Source organism: Dryobates pubescens, chromosome 1 (assembly GCF_014839835.1).
Source record: "Dryobates pubescens isolate bDryPub1 chromosome 1, bDryPub1.pri, whole genome shotgun sequence".
NCBI lineage: Eukaryota > Metazoa > Chordata > Aves > Piciformes > Picidae > Dryobates > Dryobates pubescens.
Genome location: NC_071612.1, coordinates 24168335 through 24196305, shown reverse-complemented (window position 1 = coordinate 24196305; position 27971 = coordinate 24168335). Strand labels below are relative to the sequence as shown.

Genomic DNA, 27971 nt, shown 5'->3' with positions numbered 1-27971 from the left:
TGATGAGCTTTGAGGTCTTTTCCAACCTTATTGATTCTATGAAAAAAACCTTGGTGTGGATCCAGCCTCAGCTTTTCACAGTTAGGACCATGCTGTAACTGGATGCAATGAAAGAACATTTTAAGTCTTCATCCATCCAGAAAAATCTTATGGGAATGATGACATTCTCCATCCTAGTGTAGCTTAGAAAGGAGAGAGTTTCCCCCATACTGGCAGTCTCTGTAAATTAGTTCCATATTCAAAAAGGAAAAAGAAACTGTTGAGTTGTCTTCAAGCTTTCTGATCACTGACAGAAGCCATTCTCAAGACACTAAGCAGCAGCATGGTTCCAGGTTGGACACATGCCTTACAGACATGCCTGAGCGGTACTTTACCATTAGCCCATGGCAAAAGTGCCAATGGGTCATTGGCAAGGTCAGTACAACCAGCTAAGTGCACATAAATAGTCACTAAATAAATTCAAGGTAAACCCAGATAATCTGACAAACAAGGAGAAAAACCTTTTGACCATCTGAATCAGTTGAAGGTGGTGGGGGAAGGAGGGGTGAATATCGCACAGGGACACATTCATTCCCTCTTGTTCACACTCCCTGAATATGACATTATGTGGGGTAGCATGGGAGGGGGTGGGGGTGGGGGGGGGGGGGAGAGAAAAGAACACCACCAAAAAACACCAACAGAGAAGCTTTGCTTAATAATTGCAAACAATTACCAGAACTAACACTCCATTAAATATTTCTGCTTTTCCATAACATTGCATCAAACATGACCACGACTGCAAAGGACATACAGCCTCACATTTCAGAAAGAGGAAATTAAATCTCATCACTGTTGCTTTTAGTTCACTTGAAGGTACAGAGAACATCAATAAGTTTCCAACAGCTACTTGAATTTCACAGTTACTTTTCACTGTGGCACTCTGCTATTGCTGTTTCCAAGGACTCGTGCATTTTGACAATTCACACCGCAACACGCTGCTGGATGCAAAAGGCAGGCATTAAGTGCTGCCTCTTGGCATCCTTAAAAATTAAGCTGACTGTTCTTTACACCTCTAAATGACAGGTCAGGCCTGTAGTTTCAAGATCTGACATATTACAGTGCCAGCCATAACAATTTCAAGAGCTTTTACAATGGAAGGAAATTTCTTGAATGCAAACTTGGTGTGAAATTCAATAGGCTGCATGTGAGCATCCACCTAAGAAGCTGCCAGGAGCAGCTTATCAGACTAAACTATCAAGCTAGAGGCTTTGTACTTTCTCATGTGTATTTACCTCATACAAATGGCTGAAGATTTCACAAATGAGTTTTGTCTGAATGGAAAATATTCCACGGACTACTAAGCTGGAAAGTCCTGCTAACATGTTGTGTGTACAGAGTTACAAAGCCACATTACTATTATTTTCCCCATAGCATTTTGTTACAGGAAATAACTTTAAATTGGAGAAAAGTCACTTGCAACTTGCCACAACAGTGAAAATGCCTGATAAAATGGAAGTCATTTATTACAGTCATTTCCTGACATTAATGAAGAGATTTTAATCAACTAGAAATCATTTCCCTGGCCCACTGTCATGCCTGAAATCTTCCTGACCTTCCTTTAAAATGCTCTCTGCTATCTTCTAACTTTCCTTTCTGGAAATGACTGAGGAAACGAAGATGTTTTATTCACTGAAGAATAAACAAAGTCCATCCTATCAACAGACATTCTTCAAGGAGGGTTGCATAACTCAGTTCTTCCTTGACAAGCTGAGCTGGCTGTTAGGGAAATTTACTCCTTTTCTCACAAAGTAACTAGAAAAGGCAAACAAAATTAGATGCCCTATACCAACTGACACCTTTGTTGGATTTTGGGGCTTTTTTTTCCACCCCCAGGGGGTAAGCAGCTGGGGACCTTCCAGAGCAATTAGGCACTTCTCTCAAGAGTAACACTTACCTTAGAATAGAATAGAAAAAAACAGGTTGGAAGAGACCTTTGAGATCATTGAGTCCAACCTATCATCCAACACTATCTAATCAACTAAACCATGGCACCAAGCACCCCAGCCAGTTTTTTCCTAAACACCTCCAGCGATGGCGATTCCACCACCTTCCTGGGCAGCACATTCCAATAGGCAATCACTCTCTCTATGAAGAATTTCTTCCTAACATCCAGTCTAAACTTCCTCTGGTGCAGCTTGAGACTGTGTCTTCATATTAATCTCAGATTATGTGACTCCAGGCTTAGCCCTCTGCCCAGGCAACCAGCACCAGAACAAGAGGACACAGTCTCAGGTTGCATCAGGGGAGGTTTAGGCTGGATGTCAGGAAGAAATTCTTCCCAGAAAGAGTGATTGGCCATTGCAATGTGCTGCCCAGGGAGGTGGTGGAGTCACCATCACTGGAGGTGTTTAGGAAGTGACTGGCTGGGGTGCTTGGTGCCATGGTTTAGTTGACTAGATAGTGTTGGATGATAGGTTGGACTCAATGATCTCAAAGGTCTCTTCCAACCTGGTTAATTCTATTCTATTCATGTCATTAAGCAGTCCCTTACACATGACCTGACAATTATGTATCTTTCAAGTATCTGCTCTTTTCTGAATGTGAATCAGGACATAGGCTAGATGTGATATTTTCAGAAGAAAACTGATATATATTTTAGATAAATTTTATGGCAATTGTAAGAACCAGAACTCTGAGAAAAAACCCAAACCCACCCTAAAAATCTAAAAGCTGTTCCAGTACATAATAAGATCTCTACCTAGGCACAAGGCATATTTGCAAAGCTTTTCACTTGGCTTACAAGGGAAAACAGCTATTACTGACTGCTTGCACTGCCTGGGAGTCCCAGGATTTGGTGCTGTTGAGATGAATAGGAACTGTTTTATCCCCCAGAGCCATGAGCCCATTCCTGCACAGATCAATAGTTTGCAACAGCCTGACACCTCCTTTCATAATGAGAGCAAACACACTTATTGAGCACCTTCCAGATGCTAACGATCTGAAGGCACAGTACAACTTGACCACGAAAGGTGCATGCCAGCAGCCCAGGCTGCAGTGCAAACCACTCTGCCTCAGCCTATCCCCAATGCTGTAGCAATTACAGCTCAAAGAAAGGACTAGGAAAACTAATTTCTCCAAGCCAAACCATCTGCTACCTTCCTGCTAAAGTTAACCAGCAAGAAGGTTGGTTCTAGCAGCTCCATTTCCTGGTTACTGGTAGATGCCACTGATTCATTTTCCACATGTTACTGAACAGTTCCAGGTCAGCTACATTCAAGGTGAGATTTTCTAAAATAACTGAAAGACTTGGCTCTGCTGAGCTTGCTGGGAAAACTTCAACTTGTGTGTCACTAGCATAGGCTGAAGCAGAATTACTCCTTCAAAAGTTTCAACGGCCTCTTACCATTTCAGCAACATCTTCACATTTATCCTGAACAAAAATTCTTTAAGTTTCACCACACATCTTGTTCATTTTGCCATCTAACCTTTTCTCCTGCCACTTTTGTTACACTGATGTCCTCATAAGTAACAGCAACTAAAACCCCCAAATAGACCCTAAATCCCTCAAAATCCCTCCACTGTGAGAGAAGGATAAAATGCAATCACCACTGCTACTCATGAAGTAACACAGGCCCTTCCTATGATGAAGGCAGAATGGAAATAGTGCCCAAGTTTCTTCACTACCAGCTCAAGCACACCTAACAGGTTGCCTTCTGCCTGGTGTCCACAGGACTACAAAGCAAATTGTCCACAGCTAGAAATGGAGAAAGGCAGCAGGCAGCACCCATGCAGAGCTGAGGAAAGGGAACTGTTCATTGCTGGCTTTGGTTTCCCTGTGCACTGCCAAAGAAGGGAGAGATGGGCATTCCCCAGCACCCAAGGAAATCCACTCCTTGAATGTGCAAGACCACACAGAGACATGAAACTTGCCTGTGCTTACAGAACAATTACCACTAAACAGAAACACAGAGAAGAAAGCCTCCTTTCAATCGTCACAAGCTAACCCACAGATTTGCCTCAGGTGTCCTTCTGTCCCCATTACTATTACTTCCCCCCCCCCAGGAATAGTCTCAGAGTTACAATTTATTAACCAATACCAATAGCAAGAAAAAAAAAAAAAGTCAAAGATAAATCACAACTTGATGTCTTAGCATGTAAGTCCCCAGGTTTCTGCAAAAACATCACAGGCACCTGCCTGCATTTCCACATCCTAGTAACTCACATTTAACCAGTTCTGAATTTCTGGGAAAATCAACATTAACAAGATTGATAAAACTGGAAAGAAAGCAAGCAAGCAAGGGAAAAAAAGAAGCAAGCAAGCAAGGGAAAAAAAGAAGCAAGCAAGCAAGGGAAAAAAAGAAGCAAGCAAGCAAGGGAAAAAAAGAAGCAAGCAAGCAAGGGAAAAAAAGAAGCAAGCAAGCAAGGGAAAAAAAGAAGCAAGCAAGCAAGGGAAAAAAAGAAGCAAGCAAGCAAGGGAAAAAAAGAAGCAAGCAAGCAAGGGAAAAAAAGAAGCAAGCAAGCAAGGGAAAAAAGAAGCAAGCAAGCAAGGGAAAAAAGAAAAAGAAGCAAGTAAGGGAAAAAAGAAAGCAAGCAAGCAAGGGAAAAAAGAAAGCAAGCAAGCAAGGGAAAAAAGAAAGCAAGCAAGGAAATAAGAGTACCTGTGTGTGGGAAATGACCTCTTTCACTTACTCTGCAGAGCAATAGGTTATGAGTTTTCCTATGCTGGTATCTTTCACTCAAAATTAAGTTCTGATTTTCAAACTAGTTATTTTAGGATTTCCCAGTTGTGGCTGAAAGCAAGCAACAAACCAAGCAACATGGATTTACCATAAAACAAGGCAAGCCGGCAGAAAAAAGGGCACAATTATCTAAGCAGCGCCACAAACTTCAAGCAAAAATTCATACTGCAAAACCAGAACAGGCTCACATGCAGAAACCCATTCAGCATAGTAAAATTCACCTGTAGAAGTATGAGCACCCCCTGACTGTGTTGTGAGTAAAGTGTTCCTGAGTCTTCTCATTTCCAAAGTCCTCCAGCGGGTCTGACCACAGGATGTCACACATAGGTCCGTATGCAGGAGGTTCCTTGAATCGATCTAACTAAGAGAAATAGGAGACAGAGAAATACTAACTTCTTTCAACTATGTATCACAGAAACACTGAAGCAAAGCTGCGCTTTTCCAGCCCATGAGCTGGCAAACAAAGACCCAAAGCAATCTATTTTTTGGCTTTCAGTTGCTCTCGGCTTTAAAGCAGCAGGTTTTTAACAACAATTAATCTCCCCTTCCTAACAGTGACAACAGTGGAAAGGGAACAGCTATCCCTGAAGATTAAGAGATACAGGGGGTTCCCATCCTACGTGGGTTTTTGTGTGCATTCTCTTTTTTTCTACTGCTTTTTGCAAGCATTGCAGCAGACCAGAGAGAAGACATAATTTCTCTGTTTCCTGATGTTTTGCAAGCATTGTGGCACCTGATTGGTGAGGTACCTCAAGAAAAAAAAATACATAAAAATCCAATTAAATAAATAAATAACACTTCCAACTGAGATCCCATTCTGTTTTAAACACATTTTCACACACACACACAAATTATTCAGGTAGCAAGATAACATTCCCTGCATTACAGAATCTTGCCATGGTGTTCTTGTGGCTCTCATAACCTTAACTCTAATTAAGCAGTTGTGACAGTTTTAGGCTATGCCTTTAAGAAGGCCAGCTACTGAAACACTCTGGCTGAATGTTTTGCTGTAAAAAGGAAAACAAAAGATAGTTCTAAAGGAATTTCCTTGGTAGATCAGTGGGAATGCAACTTTAAGTTTTAGTTTTGTGCCTCAGTCTGCCTGTTTCAGTCTGCCTGTTTCAGTCTGCCTGTTTCAGTCTGCCTGTTTCAGTCTGCCTGGGCAGCTGCTGTCTTTCTGTGCTTGGCGCTGACCTTCAACTAACCAGATAAGAAACTAATTCTTTTTCTTTCCTTAGCATATGCTTTGAACTAACAGAATTCCCCCCTTTATAATTACTTTTCTCTCTCTAACCCTTTAAGAGAAAAAAGGGAGGAAGGGGGAAAAGGGGGTTTTGGGGGGAGTCCCTCCTCTATCAAGGGGAGGGGCAGGTTTTCTGTGTTACATTCTTTGCTGTATATTTTTGTACATACTGTAAATACTGTATATTGTATTGCATTTCATATATTCACTATATATGCACACTATATATTCATTGCATTTCATCCTACTTGTAAAATGCAGCTCTTTTCCATTTTGCTTCTCTAAGTTAGCTGTGGTTTCTGTGTGGGGAGGAGAATTCAACTTCTCTCACCACCACAGCAGTGAAAACCACTTCTCTCTCCCTGACTACTGGTATTAAAAACATTCAAATACTGGCAAGTAAAAGGATAACAAAATAGGTAAATATTAAAAATCAGTGTTTCTTTGCAAGAACTACTTGTTAAGATGTGTGTAGGAAATGGGCACACAGGCTAAAATATTACCTACTGGCCTGCATCAGGAACAGTGTGGCCAGCAGGAGCAGGGAGGTCATTCTGCCCCTGTACACTGCACTGGTTAGGCCACACCTTGAGTACTGTGCCCAGTTCTGCACTCCTCAGTTTAGGAAGGAGGTTGACTTGCTGGAACATGTCCAGAGAAGGGCAACAAAGTTGGTGAGGGGCTTGGAACACAAGCCCTGTGAGGAGAGGCTGAGGGAGCTGGGGTTGCTTAGCCTGGAGAAGAGGAGACTCAGGGGTGACCTTATTGCTCTCTACAACTACCTGAAGGGGGGTTGCAGTCAGGCAGGGGTTGGTCTCTTCTCCCAAGCAACCAGTACCAGACCAAGAGGACACAGTCTCAGGCTGCACCAGGGGAGGTTTAGGCTGGCGGTTAGGAGGAAGTTTTACACAGAGAGAGTGACTGCCCATTGGAATGGGCTGCCCGAGGAGGTGGTGAGGTCGCTGTCGCTGGGGGTGTTCAGCATGAGGCTTGACAGGATGCTTGGTTGCATGGTTTAGTTGATTAGGTGGTGTTGGATGATAGGTTGGACACGATCTTGAAGGTCTCTTCCAACCTGGTCTATTCTATTCTATTCTACTCTGACCAGAATGATTAATGATTTAGTAGCATACCTAACGTAGCTTTTTTAAAAGGAAACAGAACAAAGAACCCCTCCCCAACAAACAACAAAACAGAACAAACCACAAACAATTGGGATTGTTGTCAACATTCAGTTAAAAAGTTGCAATGAGACCTCTACAGCTTCACCCTTGCTTTCATGTCATGAAGTACTGAGAGTTTACTCACACCTCTAACTTATAGTTACAAAAGGTAATGGGGTAGAGCAATAACTCATTTAAATGAAATAATTCATAAATATGCCAAACCAATTTCCACTAATTGCTACAGATGAATAAACTTACCTGCAGGAGAGCCAAAAAGAAAAAAAACAAAGAAGAAATTGAAGATGTCAATGACCCAAACCTAGAATTTGAGTGCTGAACAGCTCGCTCTGCCATAACACTGTTGAAAAAACAACTAATTGTTCGGCAGAGAATACTTTTGCTTAATGAGGTAGTGAACACTCACCTCAGAAAGAAAACTTCACATTCAGTAACTTTTAAAACTGCAGTTAATATCTCAACCTAATTGCTTTTCAACCAAAACATGTAATGACTGGCTCATCATTATTTGGTTTTTTTTTTAAAACCATATTAATTTCTTAGCAGACTACAAATTCACCTGAGAATAATAGAAACCTTTTAGCAATTTTAAAGCTCAGAAGTATACTCCCATGCTTTCAAGTCTCAAACTGCAAGGAAGAAATAAGTCTGCTGGAAACACTAAGAATGAACAGTTTAAATACCTCCTTCCAGAAATACCAATTGAGACCTTTTATACAAAACAGCTGAAAAAAATTAATCCTTGGTAATATGGCACAATACTGGTTACATAGCACAAGCCCTGTGAGGAGAGGCTGAGGGAGTTGGGGTTGCTTAGCCTGGAGAAGAGGCGGCTCAGGGCAGACCTTATTGCTCTCTACAACTAATCATAGAATCATAGCATCAGTCAGGGTTGGAAGGGACCACCAAGGATCATCTAGTTCCAACCCACCTGCCATGGGCAAGGACACCTCACACTAGATCAGGCTGGCCAGAGCCTCATCCAGCCTGGTCTTAAACACCTCCAGGGATGGGGCCTCAACCACCTCCCTGTACAATCCATTCCAGGGCTTCACCACTCTCATGGTGAAGAACTTCCTCCTCATGTCCAGCCTGAATCTCCCCACCTCCAGTTTCATTTCATTCCCCCTAGTCCTATCACTACCTGAGATCCTGAGAAGTCTCTCCCCAGCCTTCTTGTAGGCCCCCTTCAGATACTGGAAGGCCACAATTAGGTCACCTCAGAGCCTTCTCTTCTCCAGACTGAACAGCCCCAACTCTTTCAGTCTGTCGTCATAGGAGAGGTGTTCCAGCCCTCTGATCAACCTTGTGGCCCTTCTCCACCTGGAGGTTGTAGACAGGTGGGGGTTGGTCTCTTCTCCCAGGCAACCAGCACCAGAACACAAGGACAGTCTCAAGCTGTGCCAGGGGAGGTTTAGGCTGAATGTTAGGAAGAAGTTCTTCATAGTAAGAGAAACTGGCCATTGTAATGTGCTGCCCAGGAAGGTGGTGGAGTAACCATCACTGGAGGTGTTTAGGAAGAGACTGGATGGGGCGCTTGGTGCCATGGTTTAGTTGATTAGAGAGTGTTGGATGATAGGTTGGACTTGATGATCTCAAAGGTCTCTTCCAACCTGGTTAATTCTATTCTGTTCTATGTGACGTTACAGTTTAAAAAGGCTATGCTTAACTGTAAACAAGTATTAGATTCTTCCAGAGAATTCAGTCAAGGGGCTAGATGGTTTTAATTTTTTTTCCTAAGAGGCTGAACAAGTAAATTAAGTACCAGAAATAAGTTTATTTCATTTCATTGGCTCTGGAAATTTCTATACAGTTTAGAAACACAGAATGCCTTTGTCTTTTTTTGCTGCTCACTTGCTTGTTTCCCTCTGTCCCTGTTCTTGGCCTGCTTGGTTGCTTGGCCTGATTGTTCCTTGTTTAGGCTATGGTAAAAACAGACTAAGACAGGATGGAGATAACTTGTTAGCTGGTACAGCAGCTCTCTGGGCTGCCCAGCAGGGTGTGAGTCTGTACAAGGGGATATCTCTGATGTTGTTGAACTGTAAATATATGTAAATATACCTTGCATATGTTTGCTACCTTTTATAATTTCATGTTTAGTCCACTTTTGCTTCCAAAATTCTGAGTTAGTGTGGTAATTTTATCCTGGGAGTAAATTTCCAGTTTGTGGGGGTGCAAATCCAACCCACAACACATGAAGAAACTGTTCAACGTTGTTCTTTGAACCTTCATCAGATTTATCAGAAGCTTCTCAGAACGTGAGTACGACACAGCAAGCATCAGCTTAGTAAACCTCACTCAGACACTTTGCTAGGCACTCAAGTGCAGCACAATTAAAAATGTGGCAAGATCTACTGAGAATGAAGCTCCATTGCAAGCATAGCATCATTTTTTATTTTGTACCTTAGCTATTGTGAGGTATTTTTCCAAAGCTATGTTTATAACTTCTACATAAAGCACAGACTGCCCAACAAGATGCAAGGAATCATCAGCTGTTATGCTTACACTGTGCTAGTGATAATATTTGAAAGACATTGGTGCTTTGTGTTCACTTGCTCCCAAATACTTCCATACCCAACACATTCCTCCCCCCTTTTCTTTTTAGAACATGACACATTCTGTGCTGTGCTCAAACCAAGACACAAATGCATGGTGTTTTTCTAAAAAAGCTGTAAATAAGCAATTTAACACATGATTACAGCCCAACATGACATCTATAGAGCAAGATGATAAATCCTTTTATTGGATACTGGTGACTTCCTCCCCTCAATAAAATGCAACTAATTGCAGCAATTCCTTTAGTGTTCCATTTAGAGAGACCTTTGAAAGGTGATAATGTCAACATTAATGTCAGAATTACATTGAAGCATCTTACACAAAGGAACCAAGTTGAGAAAGGATTCAAGTTCTAGTAGCTGGCAGTTAACCATTCACATATTAGACCTAAGTACTATTTAGACTTACTTTTCTGATGTCATCTAAGGTGTTGATCTCTGGAGACAAGCCACCATGCACACACAGGAATTGTTGGTTCATCAGAGCAGCCAAGGGAAGGCAGTCGAAGGCATCCATGCAGGCATCATATACACGTTCTGAGTATTTGATTTTACCTTTTAAAGATTAAGAGGGTATCAGAAAGTGCCACCAACACTTAATAGGAAGAAAAATAAGTTAGGATGCTGCTTAATATCTCAGTCTTGCTTTCACGGCTTTCTCTTGCACTGTACCAAAGCCTGCCTCATACAAGAAGAATCTTTAGGATTATTGTTATTCATCACCGGAAAAACTCTTAGTTTGGATGATGAATAAAAGGGGTGAAATACATTCTGTCCTGAGCTGCAAAGGCACAAACCAAGACACAGATGCATGCTATCTTGCTAAAAAACTGTAAATAAGCAATTTAATACATCATTACAGCCCACCAGGTAACCTATACAGCAAGCCTTAAGAAGTCTGCTGAATGGTTATCACCTACTACATTATCACTCATTATGCTCTCTCTGAAGTAATCATAACTTCAGTCCAGTCCCCTATAATTAATTATCTAGAGAAATGCCATTATGAAATGAGCAAGGTGTTATGATGAAGCTGAAATGTTAATTTACCAATAGGCATATTAAAGTCAGTAAAGCATGAAGCCTTTGAGCCAATTAACATTTCCTTTGTCCCTGATGCTAAAAAAGCGTAAGGCTTATGGTAACAGCTTCAGTTTACAGTGTTACAAGGGGGGGGGGGGGGGGGGGGGGGGGGGGGGGGGGGGAAGGGGGAGGAATGCTTCTTTGTGCAGGTGAAGGTCTCCATCTAATGAGCCTTTATGTGTCACTGTATCCTTTCTTTCAGCACAAAAGGGAGATCCTATTAAAAAGCACATTAAAAAACAACAACTTTCAATCTACTTACAAGGCAAGAGTGAAAACACTGTACTTAAAGGAAAAAAACCACACCAAACATAAAAATTCCTTGTGATTTTCTCCTGCTGCAGATGAGACCTGGTGAGATGTCACCTCCTCCACCAGGGATCAGGAACCCAATGTAGAGGTACCATATCTGGCAGATTTTAACTGCCAGGCTGCTGTGCAGAGCTGCAAAACCAGCAGCAGAGGTTTACAAGAGCATCCAGGCCTGGATGACCCCACAGCAGACCCAGGCCAGGATGGCAAGCTTAAGTGTCTTGATACCTGCAGCATCAAGGGACAACACTCCTGGATTTGTACAGCGGTCGGTCACTGCTCGCTGCGGGGGGTCTAACCCCTTCCTTTCTCCACCACTGAGACACCCCCTCCAGCCCTGCAAGACGAGTGCCCTCTCAGGGATCACTGACTGCCATTTAAAATTACTGATGGACAGCATGAAAAGTACATTTAAAATCACTGATGGCAAGGCAGTATCTAACAGAAAATAACAAATCAACCTGTTGAAAGGGGAGTTAGGAGGAACAAGGTTAGTGCAGACTTACATTCTTGCTTAAATGTGAAATACTCTGTTAAATGTCTACATTCATGATTCCCACGAAGTAAAAACAGTGTTTTGGGGTAAAGGATTTTCAAGGCCCACAAGTACAGCACACACTGCAAATGAGAAAACAAGAAAGAACAATGTAATTCATAATTAATGATGGAATTCAACCACTTATGTTTTTCCTTCATCAAAACCAAAACAAAACAAGGAAAAGCATTCTGTGGAACACATTTATTTCCTATGTGTTAACATCACTCTCATACATTACAGGCAAACATTTCTCCACACTTCAACCTGGATTGGCTGAAAACACTATCAGTCTATCCTGATCCAAGTTTCACACTTGGGCTAAGTGGTATTGCCCTGCACTGCCTTCAGTGCCTCCAGCCATTAAGAAGTAATTGCTCTGCATCTCTAAATAAAAGCGTGTACTCTCTGCCTGAAAGAATCACAGAATGGTCCAGGCTGGAAGAGACCTCCAAAGGTCATCCAGTCCTACCTCCCTGCAGTCAGCAGGGACATCCCCAGCTAGATTCATTTGCCCTGTCCAGCCTCACTTTGAATATGTCCAGGGATGAGGCCTCAACCACCTCCTTGGGCAACCTGTTCCAGTGTTCCACTACCCTCATAGTAAAGAGCTTCTTCCTGAGAGCAATCTAAATCTGCTCTTCTCTAGTTTGAAGCCATTGCAGTCCTGTCACTGCAGGCCTTTATAAAGTGTCTCTCTTCATCCTTCCTGTAGGTCCCCTTCAGGTACTGGAAGGCTGCTATTAGGTCCAGAGCTGCCTCTTCTCCAGGCTGAACAACCCCAGTTCCCTCAGCCTGTGCACAAAGGTTAGGCAGAAACCTGCCATGGAAACAACATGCTTGGAAGATCTGCACTTCCTGCCTTTAGGAGAAGCTGCCCTAGAACAATTTAACCTACACTTCAGGAAATACCTCAGCTTCCAGTATTAGAGTTTTCACATGAACACTTATTTTGCACTTCCTATTTTTCTGTACAACCAACCACCACCACCACAAATACACAAAGCTCTGGCTTTAAATGAAGTTACTACAAAGCTTATATAAAGCCTTTTAAGTCCCCAGAAGATTTTTATTTGAGAAGACATTTCTTCTAGATATGCTTTTAAAGATTAAAAAAAAAAAAAGAAGAAGAAAAAAAGAGAAGACTTGAAAAGGTTCATTTCTGTTCAGACCTCCCAAAACCAGCCCATTAAAATTGTCATTTTGCAACCAAAACTAACATAGTGGCCATGCCAAAGCATTAGAAGACTCTTGGGAAATGAATAAACTTGCAAACTGCATGGAATATCTATCCTTTGTGCAGGGGAACCCTTCTTAGGTACCTGGATGACAAAACTCACAGCTCCAAGGAAGCTGATGAAACTAAGGCTCGTTTGAGCCATGAGATGAGCCCATCATCTGTGAGAATGGTGTATACACCAAAGTAGCCTTTCAAAAAAAGACATGAGCCAAAAAAAAAACCCCCAACCAACCTGCCAAACAAAAAGCCCTATCTGAACAACTTCTCCTCCAAATCTTCCTTTTGTAAATATCCACCGTTACAGTTTGAGGGGGGAACTTTAGCCTAGACCCTGACTGCAAAGACTGAAAGTAAAATGAAGGACCATTGGATGCAAAAGAAAAATAATGCTAAGATCTATATAATTCATTGGGTTGCTAATGGGAATATAGACAAGAGGGATAAACAGCTCTTTCTCTTTTCTTCTCCTATCACTTCTGCTTGCAACTTTCCTCTCTCTCTCTTGTGGCCTTGCTGAGGGATCTGTGTTTTGACTACTGTGTGAGATAATGGAAATGAGGGAGTGAGTCAGGGAGGGGGTGAACAGTCCCCCTTGGATCCATCCAGGGGAATCTGAGGAGTTTCTGTGTTGTTTATAAATTGTAAATATATAAATAGAGTACATCTATTGTCTATTTTGCACCTATTCATTGCATTTCCTATTTCCAGATTTTAGTTTGCTTGTAAATAGAGCTTCATTTGCTTCCATCCCAAACTGATCTGCTCTGAGTGATTTATTTTGGGGGTAATTTCTCCAAATTAGGGGTGAGGGGGTGGGGGAGGGTAATTTCAACCCACCACATCCATGAACTGCAGAACTACTGCAGAAGAAATAAAAGGTTCCAACCTTGTTTCCCCCCCCAGCCCCCCAACTTTCATTTGCAACTACCTCCCAGAGCTCCCCTTTCTTCCAGTGAATGCACTGGCTTTGTTTGTGCTAACCCTCATCCTATCCATAGATAATTACATAGCAGCAGCAGCAGGATTACACTGCTACTCTTGGTAATAAATTTATTACATGTAAATTCATTTTTCAAGTAAACATCTGGATGCTCTGCCTGCACTCTGTAATTCCTGTTCTCCCCAGAGGATCTAGAGTAAAACAAAGAGAGCACAAAGTATGAGCAATGCTCTCTAGGACTTGCAACATTAATTCTCCCCCTTGGAAAGGCACAGCTCTCCCAGCTCACACCAACGCTTCTGCCTCCCAGGCACTATTGCCACTGCAGGAAATGAGAAGAGAGAGCACAACGCTGACATACTTCAGCATGAAATTATGGTGCTGGGTCACAGAAATTATCTGCTGGGGCCCAAAACAACCAGGAAGGATGTGCCTGAGGAAAGTTTTCTGGAGTATGCACAGAGAAAGAAGACTTGGGTTTGAAGATTTCATTTCAATGGGGAAGGAAGCCTGCACTTCCCCACATCATCAGTGCAATTCTCTGTCTCTTTGATGATGTCTTCTTCACTAATGCAAGAATTCCCAGAACTTTCCACCTCTTTGAACTTACTGGCTGATGCAAAAAATTTGATGTAAATGCTGTAAGGTAAGAAGTTTAAAGTGACAGGTCCATCCATGCAAGAAAAGTTCCAGCTTTTAAAGTTGTATCTAATTTACCTTTGAGCTGCTAATTCTGCCAAAGCACCTTATAATTTAGAAAGCATAATGATTAGTGCTTAGATTAAATGCTTCATAAAAGGAAGTGGCTTACACTTCCTTTATAACTGAATTTGCCTTTTCATATAGCCCTTGGCAATTTGAAATTACAACTAGGTATTTAAAATACCGTCCGGATGTGGGGAGCAGGGAAAATAAGAGAAGCTGAACGTTTTCTCTCCTGGGCATTTGGTACTTGCTTATGGGTAGGTCTCTTCACATTTGCTTATCATTGGTTTCTTTTTTCCTCTTCTTCCTTTGAAGCACTCATGAGAACCAGATGGAGGCCACACCTTGAGTACTGTGTCCAGTTCTGGGCCCTTCAGTTTAGGAAGGACATCGAGACACTTGAATGTGTCCGGAGAAGGGCAACAAGGCTGGGGAGAGGCCTTGAGCACAAGCCCTATGAGGAGAGGCTGAGGGAGCTGGGATTGTTTAGTCTGGGGAAGAGGAGGCTCAGGGGAGACCTTATTGCTCTCTACAACTACCTGAAGGGAGGTTGTAGCCAGGTGGGGGTTGGTCTCTTCTCCCAGGCAACCAGCACCAGAACAAGAGGACACAGTCTCACACTGTGCCAGGGGAGGCTTAGGCTGGATATTAGGAAGAAATTCTTCACAGAAAGAGAGACTGGCCATTGGAATGTGCTGCCCAGGGTGGTGGTGGAGTCACCATCACTGGAGGTGTTTAGGAAGAGACTGGCTGGGGTGCTTGGTGCCATGGTTTAGTTGATTGGATAGTGTTGGATGATACGTTGGACTTGATGATCTCAGAGGTCTCTTCCAACCTGGTTTATTCTATTCATCAAGAATGTATAGCAGTGACCTTGTAATCTCAACATCTCTAAGGTATTTTTGGCCTGTCTCATTTTATACTATCACCACTACCCCTCCCCACCCCCCCCTCAAATGTCACATCTCTGACCAACAAGGTATTTTATTCCATATATACCATATTAAGTGTCGAACTGAGGGATCACAAGGGTCAAGCTCTTTCTCTTTTTCAGTGGCTGGTGACCAAGGAGCCCATTCTGCTTTCAATCCCAGACCCCATGTTCCTGAATCCAGTTCCAGAATCCAGCTCCCAAATGTGGTTCCTGTTTACCACTGAGTCCAGTCCCAGGACTTCTCTAGTGCCTCCCAACAGCATCAGTGCTGGGGGTGAAGTAATTGTCCTCAGGGGGCTTTGGTTTGATACTGGGTTTGTACATATTTGTATAGATTTTATTATAATTTTTGTTAAAACTGTTTGAGTTTTCTTTCCCAATCCATAAGCCTTTCTCTCTCTTATTCCCTTTGGGAAGGGAGAATCGTTAACAGGGAGCATCTGTCACTTGTTTAGTGGCCAGCCCAGCCCTAAATCTTGACAATCTTTCAAATGCCAGCCATCAAACCACACCCTTCCTCACTTGCTTTTTGTCTTTCAGCTGTTGAAATAGCAGGTATGCCAAGTTTATAACTGCTCAGCTCCTAGAGTCAAGCTGTTTTCCTGCTGAGGCTCTGGCAGCCTGAGCATCAGGGAAGTGAAAAAAGGTCTGTGCAGTTAAGCAGAGTGTGAGCCAAAGGCATGTATTTTCAAAACAGATCTGGGATTAAACTCTACTGTTGCACGATGAATTTGTGCCTTTGCACAATTGGACATCTCAGCACCTCCTGAAAAGGAAAACCAAAAGCCCCAGACACCTTGCACACACCTCAACTTCTGTGCTCACAGCAAGGAACCTTGAAAAATCATTACCATGGCCACTAGATTGCAACCATACAACACCTGTCATACAGCACACTCCTCTGGGTGCTCCTGCACTGACCATGCCAGAAGAGGGAACAGAATCACAGAATTGTTAGTGTTGGAAGGCACCTCAAGGATCATCTAGTTTCAACCCCCCTGCCACGGGCAGGGACACCTCACACTACAGCAGGTTGCTCAGAGCCACATCCAGCCTGGCCTTAGAAACCTCTAGGGATGAGGCTTCTACCACCTCCCTGGGCAACCTCTTCCAGTGTCTCACCACCCTCATGGTAAAGAACTTCTTCCCAACATCCAATCTGAATCTACCCATTTCTAATTTTGATCCATTCCCCCTAGTCTTATCACTACCTGATATCCTAAAAAGTCCCTCCCCAGCTTTCTTGTAGCCCCCTTCAGATACTGGAAGGCCACAACAAGGTCTCCTCAGAGCCTTCTCTTCTCCAGACTGAATAGCCCCAAGTCACTCACTCTGTCCTCACAGCAGCTTGCTCTGCTAGCTTTGTGGGTTTGTATGGGTAATAAAGGATGAACTCTCCCTCCAAATGACTGATGGCACTGGGTACTCATCCAGCAGAAGAAATTAAGTGTGGATAAATGCAAAGTAACTCACACTTAAAAGGGTAAGTTGAGCCACTTTTTTGCTAAGGTCTCATCTGATGCATTGAGAACTGCAGAACAGTATCTTGGCACAGCTCCTTCAACTCTGGAACTAATATGTGTCTCACCTTAGTATAAAAATTGCCCTATTTTAACTGCATTGAAATAAATACAACATCACACCACCAAGTACAAGCACAGCTTGCTAAAACAGAGTAACTATCCCAATGGAAACCATGTACCTTTTCATACAGCACCAGAACAAGAGGATGCAGTCTCAAGCTGCACCAGGGAAGGTTTAGGGTGGATGTTAGGTAGAAATTCTTCCCAGAAAGAGTGATTGGCCATTGGAATGTGCTGCCCAGGGAGGTGGTGGAGTCACCATCATTGGAGGTGTTTAGGAAGAGACTGGATGGGGTGCTTGGTGCCATGGTTTAGTTGGTTAGATAGTGTTGGATGATAGGTTAGACTTGATGACCTCAAAAGATCTCTTCCAACCTGGTTAATTCTATTCTATTCAGATGATATCTAGAGCTCTTCCCTTATGCCCCTCTTTGGGCCTGTCCTATGCAATTTGTTTTGCCCCTTATCTACTTCCTACCCTTGAAACCAAGCAATCATTCAGCTGACTGCTTTATATTTCATGACCTTTTAGTAGAGTGGGAAGCAGGCACCCCTGCCAGGTAGCATATTCTATTCTACACATAACTGCATCCACACTACTGGTGGGACTATTTATTAGGGCTTCATTTCATAGACAAGTAAAGACAAATTGCATCTGCAACCCAAACACCCACAGGAGATGCAAGTTATTGCCATTTCTGAACTACCATCCTATGAGTACAGGGAATGAAAATTCTGAACACTACTGAAAATAAAGAAAGAAAAGATATGTATTTTTTCCACTTCAACCAGGATTTCTTTATTTTCCCAACTTTCAGAGCATAAAAGAGCTTCTCTTAAGGCTCTGCTGCAGAACAGGGACAACAAGCTAGTGCTAATTGCATCAATCAGATCTTCAGTGACAACTTAACAGTCTTTGCCACAGATTGTTTTTTTGGCCAACATGCTCTGATTTTACTTATTTTTGTGCTTCTAAAACAGTACTCATGTAAATACAAGGTTGCATACCTAAAAAAAAAATCAAAAAGGCTGCTGCTGTGGAAATAGACATTTTGTAGAGTAACAGTGAATCCATTCCTCATGGGCCAGGGCCTCGCTTATTTCTCAAATGTTGTTCAAGAATCTCATTCTGATCATTCAACTTGTGTTTATTCTTCTAAAAAAAAAAACCCTCTCTTGAATATTACCAACCTTATTTGGGATGCTGTTTTGACACCTGCATGGTACTTTAGCACCTCTAGACTACAATTATTGCAAGACTCTCTTCTAGCTAAATTAATTACAAATGGCCACCTGCAAAAGATTGCTACCTACCTTACACTATTTTCTAGTGTTTAGACCACAACACTTCCATTTGAGCCCTTGGAAAGACTCAAAGTGCCCAAAAAGGAAGAACAACTTTTTTGACTAAACCAAAAAGGGAGTATTTTTACATTTCTTTCATGTTCCTCTAATTCTCAAGGCCAGTATTTTCTAAACAGGTGTCTAAGTGCTGGATCCTAGCTCTCCTTGTCAGACATTACATCTTGGCCTCAGCCAGGTTCTGTGGAAATGAGTCCCATAGAAAGATGTAAGCAGCGTGAGGGAAACTGCAGGGCACCATCCCCATGTATCAGTATAGGTTGAGGACTGACCTGTTGGAGAGCAGTGAAGGGGAAAAGAACCTGGGGGTCCTCATGGATAGAAGGTTGACCATGAGCCAGAAATGTGCTCTTGTGGCCAAAAAGGCCAATGCCGTTCTGGGCTGTATTAGAAGGGCCGTGGTTAGTAGGGCGAGAGAGGTTCTTCCCTTCTGCTCTGCCCTGGTGAGGCCACATCTGGAGTACTGTGTCCAGTTCTGAGCCCCTCAGCTCAAGAAGAGCCTCAGGAAACTGCCTCAGAGTCTAGTGCACAGCCGCAATGATAATTAGGGGAGTGGAACAGCTTCCTTACGAGGAGTGACTGAGGGAACTGGGGATGTATAGCTGGGAGAAGAGGAGACTTAGGGGTGACCTCATTCATTTTTATAAAGATGTAAAGGGTAAGTGCCAAGAGGAAGGAGTCAGGCTCTGCTTGGGCTCCTCAGTTTAGGAAGGACATCGAGACACTTGAACGTGTCCAGAGAAGGGCAATGAAGCTAGGGAGAGGTCTCAAGCACAAGCCCTATGAGGAGAGGCTGAGGGAGCTGGGGGTGTTTAGCTTGGAGAAGAGGAGGCTCAGGGGAGACCTCATTGCTCTCTGCAAATACCTGAAAGGAGGCTGTAGAGAGGTGGGGGTTGGTCTCTTCTCCCAGGCAACCAGCACCAGAACAAGAGGACACAGTCTCAAGCTGCACCAGGGGGAGATAAGGCTCGAGGTGAGGAGAAAGTTCTTCACAGAAAGAGTAATTGGCCATTGGAATGTGCTGCCCAGGGAAGTCGTGGAGTCACCGTCCCTGGAGCTGTTCAAAAAAGGATTGGATGTGGCACTTGAAGCCATGGTTTAGCTGTCATGAGATGTTAGGTATTAGGTAATAGGTTGGACTTGACGATCTCTGAGGTCTTTTCCAACCTCGTTGATTCTGTGATTCTATGACAGGACAAGAGGCAATGGGTGGAAGCTGAAGCATAGGAAGTTCCATGGAAACATGAGGAAAAGTTTTTTCTCTGTGAGGGTGACAGAACTGCGAGACTGCCCAGGGGGGTTGTGGAGTCTCCCTCCCTGGAAATACTCCAGACCTGGATGTGATTTTCTCTAGGTGATCCTGCTCTGGCAGGAGGGTTGGACTGGATGATCATTCAAGGTCCCTTCCAGCCCCTCATATTCCGTGATCCCACATTCTCTCCCTGCAGCCAAAAGGGATTCTTGATGTGTTGAGGACTCGCTCTAGGAAGAACTGGCACAGGACCAGGCAAGCTGCAAAGATGACCCTGACACAAACAGATGTTCCAGTCTGGGAATCTAATATATATCAAACCCCCCTGAATTTATGGGATTCTTGAATACTCATGGCTGGGAGGAACACTGCCCAGCAAAAAGAAGACCTCGCAAGGTGCAGATTCTTGCTACAGACAAATATATTTGCCAACGTTTCAGAGAAGAAAAGGCCAGGGAAATTTAGGATAATTAAGGTATTGAGATTTTCTTTGCCCTCAGAAGCAAGAAAAACAATTGACTTCATTGGTAAACTGCTCCTGAGCAGCCCAAACTCTTTTACATCAAGCTGTTTATTGGGAAACATTAACATATTAGAGCAACAGATGAAACCGTGAGGTGCTCATTCTTCCAGTAAAGTCCTAATAAGCTCACGGAGAATTGAAAGATGACAGACACAGCTTCACTACCATTAACTTCACCCACAGCTTACTAACACACATTCATTTATATTTAATTCTTTTCTTGGGAGACACCAGTGAATATTTTCTAACAGTTCACTGAGTTCAGAAGCATCTTGAGGGCCAGATGCTTTTTTAATTGATGCAACGTTGAATGGTCAAATTCCAGACTTGCTCCAAACACCTCACTTTGTTCCTGCTAAAAATATCACAAAAAATAGTTTCTCCTTCTGGAATCTCTGTCTTTGCATTCAGGAAATTAAGATGTAGGAACATGCAGGACCTTAAAACGCAGCTCTGCTTTTGTTCGTTTTGAATGCCGCTTTCATTCCTCCTATCTTAATTACCAGCTCTGTCCAAAATGACCTTATGATATTCAACTGACATTTAAGCTTGTATGTTTTCATGGGGACTGAGCATGGAAATCATTCTAACACTTCATTTACATAATATTATTAATTCATTGGAGTTGGCATTCACTTTGATTGTAATTTTTTCCAGGACTGTGATGAAAAGCAGGCTACATGTATACTCTACATGTACACCACTTCCTACACTGCATGGCATGCATATCTGCCTTTCAAAAGAGAGGTTTCAGGCTGAGGTAGAGATTGGTCATTCCTCCTTGCAGCCCATTCCTGCAGAACCACTTATGCTCTAACAATTCTCTGGATTTAAACACAACCTTCTGTTTTGATCATTGGGGTTTCTTTGCTGCAGGGCCATAAAACTTCTTTGAAAGCGAGAACTGAGGGGTTTCTACTCCAGAATCAAAACCCTGGTGCACAAGCACAACAGGGAAATTGCGTCAGTTATGGAGCTGATACAAGTGCACCACATCAGGTATAGGAACTTGCAGAAACTGATTATTCCAAGGGGGAAAAAGGCTCAGGCTCTGCCAAAACAAGACAACAAAACAAAACCCAACCACCACCACCACCACAAAAACCTTCAATCCAACCCCCCCCCCAAAACAAACAGAAAAACAAGAATACAGCAGTGGGATGAAGACTTGGTCTGTGCCAAGAAATCTTACTCCATCTACAATTTTGACATCTTTCATTTTACATGCTGTAACTCCACCATCAGACTCTCATCCTGCAATACCTTGCTTAGAAATAGTTTGAAAGTCACAAAACACTCTGCCCTCAAACAGTAGAGTTAAGACTGGTATAAACAGAGCAGACAGGTGAAGGATTGAGCCCCTAGATCAAAAGTTCTGTGGGGCAAGGACTGCTTTTTCTGCTTTGTGCCTTGCACAAATACTTTTCTCTTTTCCCCCTCGGCATTATCAAATGCTTTCCACCTACCTTGTGCAATTTTTTCCTCTGTTCTTAATGATAATAGCTAACATTATATAGTACCTTTCATCCAGAAGAATCCCAAATGCTTTGCAGCCCACAGACAAGGATTATCTCGCCCACTACCAGAACTCAGCTACGTCTAGGCTCAATGGTGTCACTTTTACGCTAGATCTCACAAAGCAATCAAAGGGATTTCTTCTAAAGCTTCTATTACTTGTGATTACCATCTTGGACCAGACACTAGTTTTTTTCTGGAAAGACCAGAACTGCAATAGCCTCATGTCTACATAGGAGAAAGGGGAGCCAACAGATTAGTGGAATAAAGATCAGTCATGGTATAAGCAGAAATATGCAGTGAGATCAGGGTAGGACTGTTCACCACAACTTGTCAGCAAAGTACTGGCAAGAGCTGGCACCTGCTAGATGTGTTCAGCATCCCTTTTCCACCAGAAGCACACCCACCCACCCACCCCCCCCAACATGCCAAGTTGCATTCTTCACTATTTTCCTTCCCTTGTCACTATTCATTGTGCTGAGTTCATGCCTGAATGCACAGCTCTACATCCAAATACACTTATGAAACAGAAACCTGCCTTTCCTTTCAAAGACATCTTTAATCAAGGTGACAGGTGGGGAGAATCAGTTATGTGACCAAAAAAAGCAGCAATTTGAGAACCTTCCATACAAAAAGAAATAATATAAGCAACAGCTCAGTTATTTCCTTAGCACTGGCAGAAGCCATTACTGCCTCCAGTGACAAAGTAGAGTTCTAGAATAGAAAGACTAAATTCAGAACAAAATTCATTAAATACCTATGTGAGTAATTTTAAGAGATTCAATCCCCACCCCTAAGTTATTTTGCTTTTTGTTATATGGCTTGGTATTGTCTGTAATTGGTAACAGCCCTGGAGCAATCCTGAGAGAACGGTCAGGTGAACACTTGGAAGCTGAAGCCAATCCACCTGTACTATTTATTACATTAAAACTGTATCTAGAAACAAAGACAAAACTCTCTTCTTCCACATGAAGCTTGGCTCAGTTAAAGCCTACAGGAGATATGAACTACGTTATAGCAACTGAATAATGGTAGTTCAAGACTGAGCTGCACAGGAGCCTAACCCTGTGAAGCCCCCTCTTTCAATGAGGGGGTGCAACAGGGTCCTGCATCTGGGTCAGGATAATCCCAAGCACTGATACAGGCTAGGCAGTAACTGTCTTGAGAGCAGTCCTGAAGAAAAAGACTTGGGGGTACTGGTGGACGAGAAGTTCACCACTGTGCACTTGCAGCCCAGAAAGCCAACCAGATCCTGGGCTGCATCAAGAGAATCATAACCAGCAGGTGAGGGAGATGATTCTCTCCCTCTACTCCACTCTGGTGAGACCCCATCTAGAGTACTGCATCTGGTTCTGGAGTCCCTATTACAAGAAAGATCTGGAGGTGCTGGAATGTATCCAGAGAAGGGCCAAAAGGATGATCAGAGGCCTGGAGCTCCTCTCCTGTGAGGACAAGCTGAGAGAGTTGGAGCTGTTCAGTCTGGAGAAGAGAAGGCTCCAAGGAGACCTTCTTGTGGCTTTCCAGTATCTGAAGGGGGCCTAGAAGAAAGCTGGGGAGGGGCTTCAGGATGTCAGGTAGTGATAGAACTAGGGGGAATGGAGCAAATCTGCAAGAGTGTAGATTCAGATTGGATGTCAGGAAGAAGTTCTTTACCATGTGGATGGTGAGACACTGGAACAGGTTGCCCAAGCAGGTGGTGGAAGCCTCATCCCTGGAAGTACTTCAGGCCAGGCTGGATGGGACTCCAAGCAACCTGATCTAGTGTGAAGCAGCCCTGCCCATGGGAGGGGGGTTGGAACTCAAGCGATCCTTGAGGTCCCTTCCAACCCTGACAATTCTGTGATTCTAACACTCCCAATGTTCCCCAAATGATCCAGCATGGTATCCATGAGGTGAAGAATTCGCTCACAGCTCACCATGGGCCAGAGAAAGGAGGAAGAAGGTACACTGGGCTCAAAAACATCCTGCTCAAAATGCTGACTTCAGTATGAGACTAAATGCTAACTGTGTATTGATTTTTGGCAGGTGGGCGACAGAACCTTGTAATTCTGAAGCTTTCAGAGCATTTGCACTTGGAACAGCATATTTCTATTTGTAAGCTGTGCAGCCTCCCAAAGAAGGTTTGGTGGTTTTTTTTCTTGTTCACATTTTAAATTAAGTTTAAAAGTGAAATAATTAAGCAAAAGTAGTTTTTCACAAATTTATTTTGAAGAAACTTTCCTTCACGCTATAAATACCAACCTGGCAAGATGATCTATCTTACAAGCACCTTATAAATAACTCAGCTGTTTGGGATTATGTTTTTTACATCAATACGGCAACAGCGTACCAAGGTGTGGAACGCGGAATGAAGCAGCAGGATGTGTGTTCTGCCATCTTATCTAGTCACAAACTTGTCACTAGGGGGTTAAAGCCTGAACTTTGCACAAAAATGAGTCAAGCTGGAGCACAAAAACTACTACAAGGGTTTCTGACTGACCAATCAGCCATGAAATGCAGAGTGGCTGGAGAGCGGCCAGGCAGAGAGGGACCTGGGGATACTGGTCGGTGGTAGGCCGAACATGAGCCTGCAGTGTGCCCAGGCAGCCAAGAGGGCCAATGGCATCCTGGCCTGTATCAGGAACAGTGTGGCCAGCAGGAGCAGGGAGGTCATTCTGCCCCTGTACTCAGCACTGGTTAGGCCACACCTTGAGTCCTGTGTCCAGTTCTGGGCCCCTCAGTTTAGGAAGGATGTTGACTTGCTGGAGCGTGTCCAGAGAAGGGCAACAAAGTTGGTGAGGGGTTTGGAACACAAGCCCTATGAGGAGAGGCTGAGGGAACTGGGGTTGCTTAGCCTGGAGGAGACTCAGGGGAGACCTTGCTCTCTACAACTACTGAAGGGGGGTTGTGGACAGGCTGGGGCTGGTCTCTTCTCCCAGGCAACCAGCACCAGAACAAGAGGACACAGTCTCAGGCTGCACAAGGGGACATTTAGGCTGGAGGTTAGGAGGAAATTCTACACAGAGAGAGTGATTGCCCATTGGAATGTGCTGCCTGGGGGGGTGGTGGAGTCACCATCATTGGAGGTGTTTAGGAGGAGGCTTGCTAGGGTGCTTGGTTGCATGGTTTAGTTGATTAGGTGGTGTTGGATGATAGGTTAGACGCGATGATCTTGAAGGTCTCTTCCAACCTGGTTTATTCTATTCAGATTAGGTTTTACTTTATAATCGTGCACCTCATCTGCCAATTTGCCTAACCCAGCAGTAATACAGAATAGGAGAAAAAAAAATCCAGTATCTTTTAGGAGCACTGGAACAAAGGATTTGTGCTAGGTATTTAAGTGGGCAAGTTGGACAGAACACTGTTTCCTCACAAGCCAGCTAAAGAGGTGGTTACTTGACCTTCACACTCTGCAGCCTGATAGTGGAGTCTGAACTAAGCCTTACCACCTTCAACAGCGTACATGTGCATCACTTCCCTGTGGATTCAAGTGCTGCATCAAGGCAGATCTCACACACTCCTGCAAGCCATATGTAAACAGGACTCATTCATTCTTGCCAGCACAGCACATTACCTTCTGGCTCTTTGTCCATGTATGCCCTTATCTAGCTCTTCAGTTTTCCCAACATCTTGTGTGCAGAAGACTCAGATCAAATAAACTTCAGCCAAGCTAAACTGAGTTGTTCATTCAGTTTTTCTGCTATGTCTTTTCTAACACCTCATGCCTATTCATGCTATTTAGCTTGCACAAACTGCAGAGCTGACTGCCTTCTGTTCTGTATTTGGATGGCCACCAGTTATAGCACCAAGGCCCATTTTCCATCAGTTTTCCAGAACAGATACAGTGGGATTCTGCTGGTTGTCAAGCAACCTGTGTGAAAACACCAACAGCAACATCAACATGGACTACTTCTGCTCACAAGTGGTACTTGTGAAGAGCTTCATTATTCCTGAACTGGTGAAATTATGATGGTAAATACACAGAATAGGCTGCAAGTCGTTTTGCAGCCAAAAACAGAAATAAGAAACTTACTTCAATGCTGAAGTACCCTCTGTCCACGTAGTCCCCCAGGAAGAGATACCGTGTGTTAGCAGGAGAACCTCCCACTTCAAACAGTTTCATCAAGTCAAAGAACTGACCATGGATGTCTCCACAAACTAGAAGAGAAAAAGAGCAACGTTCAGAGTCATCTTAGGCACAAGCGTTATGACAACTTTGTGCATCCTCTCGTTACAGGAGAGCCACCAGGCAAAATCTGACCTATCTCTGTGTTCATAGGTATCTGCCCATTCCTCCTACTGCCCAGCAGAGGGCACAATGCTAGTAATAGTAATAAGACATACCAAAGCCACCCTGAAAACCAGAACACATTCAAGCAAGGTTACTCTTTCTTTTGCCATCACTCCTCTACTTTTCCTAGTCATAAATTGAAACGAACACCAACAGGCTTTCCATCAAATGCAAAGTATGCCTGGTCCTGTGTATGCCACAGGTTAAACCGACAAATTTACAGAATTAACCAGGTTGGAAAAGAACTTTGAGCTCATCAAGTCCAACCTATCACCCAACACCATCTAATCTACTGATCTGTGGCACTAAGTGCCTCATCCAGTTTTGAAACACTTCCAATGATGGCGACTCCACCACCTCCCTGGGCAGCCTATTCCAATGGTCAATCACTCTTTTCTTCCTAACATCCAGCCTAAACCTCCCGTGGCCCATCTTGAGACTGTCCTCTTGTTCTGGTGCTGGTTGCCTGGGAGAAGAGACTGACCCCCACCTGGCTACAAGCACCCTTCAGGTAGTTGTCGACAGCAATTGTGGGTTCTCTATAGACAAATGGCCTGCTTGCTTGCCTAAAGCATATCTCCCATGAAAGGACACTGATTTTTCATGCTTCAACCTCTTCCACTTTATTTAACCTCACAGAATTATGATTTGTTTCACCTCCCTGCGACAAAGTCAACACAACCAGCGGCTTCTCTAGAAAAAGCAGCTCCCAACAAACGCGACGGAGCACAAGTGATGTGGGGCTGAGGCTAAGCAGGGACACCGCTTTTTGTGCCTCGTTCTTAAGAGACTGGATCAGCTATCTTGAGAAGCTGCAAACTCCACGGTGGCTCATTTTAAGCATCTGCGGGGAGGCAGGCAATGCTTTTGGAGGCCCCCGTGGAAGCTTAACTAACAGGGCTGTGCTAAAGCCTGCTGCCTTTTGCCTTGCTTTGTTTCCTCTACCTTCAGGAGGGGGAGGACCCCTCCAGTTTAGGGCCAAGTTCAGATTTTTCCTGGTAATCATCTTTGACAAAGAAAATGTTAATGGCATGGATTGTTATTGAGGTCAGTTTAGACTGCTTCTCCCTTCAATGACTGAGAAGAAAAAAATAATCTGATTTGCAAACTGGAAGAGTGATTATGAAGAAACTGAATAAACTGAGGGCTCAAGATAGACCTTATCTTGCAACAGCAGTCCGGCTCCTTACTGCTAACAAACTCAGAAGGATTCAGATGCTGTCTCTGATGTGATGGTTCAAGCTTTTGTATTCAACAGCATTCTCACTGGAGCTTTTATCTGGAAGTTGATGCAGAGGTCTTGTTCTATCACAAATAAACAAACTTCACATGCCACAGAGAAGCTGAAGTCATGTCTCCACATAGATACAAAAGGACTGTATAGCACAGATGTAACACCAACACCAAATCCATCACATTCACAGAGCAAACAGCATTCATACGGTACTGGCTTTCATCTCAGGCCAGTGCCACATGGTGTTTTTCACTTGCATCAATGTTCTCTGAATGTATACACTAACAAGAGGATCAATATTAACACTGCCATTCCATCCAAAAACTAAAACCAAACACACACAGCCTCCCAAACCAAACAGCTCCCCTTTGGGTACAGGAAAAAAAACCCACTGATGTCCCAGTCACTGTCCTCATGAATATTCAAGTAAAATTAGTGACACAGTAACTCTAAGGTGCTGGCTAGCCAAGTATTCTCCTGTGATGGTAACAGACTATTTTCCACATACATCAGCATACAGTACTGTTATCACCCCTATGCTACACTGTATAACCTCTTTTTCCTAGCTGAATCCCCGCTGCCCAGACGACTTTCAGAGGACAACCTCCACACTGAAATCCGTCAACAGTTATAGAATCATAGAATCAACCAGGTTGGAAAAGACCTCAGAGATCATCAAGTCCAACCTATTACCTAATCCCTTACACCTTCTGCCAACTAAACCATGGCTCCAAGTGCCACATCCAAGCCTTTCTTGAACACCTCCAGGGACAGGGACTCCAC

General features: G+C 43.4%; 1 protein-coding gene across 2 annotated transcripts in view; it reads right to left on the bottom strand.

Annotated features, from left to right (window-relative positions):
* PPP3CA (protein phosphatase 3 catalytic subunit alpha) overlaps positions 1–27971 on the bottom strand; it is a 232509-nt gene that overhangs the window by 45576 nt on the left and 158962 nt on the right. For both annotated transcript variants that reach the window (XM_054162977.1, XM_054162981.1), the window contains exons 3-6: positions 25697–25821; positions 11602–11713; positions 10110–10255; positions 4940–5079 (exon numbers count right to left, since the gene is read on the bottom strand). In XM_054162977.1, coding sequence (XP_054018952.1) covers positions 4940–5079; positions 10110–10255; positions 11602–11713; positions 25697–25821 — 523 coding nt within the window. The remainder of the gene's footprint in view (positions 1–4939; positions 5080–10109; positions 10256–11601; positions 11714–25696; positions 25822–27971) is intronic.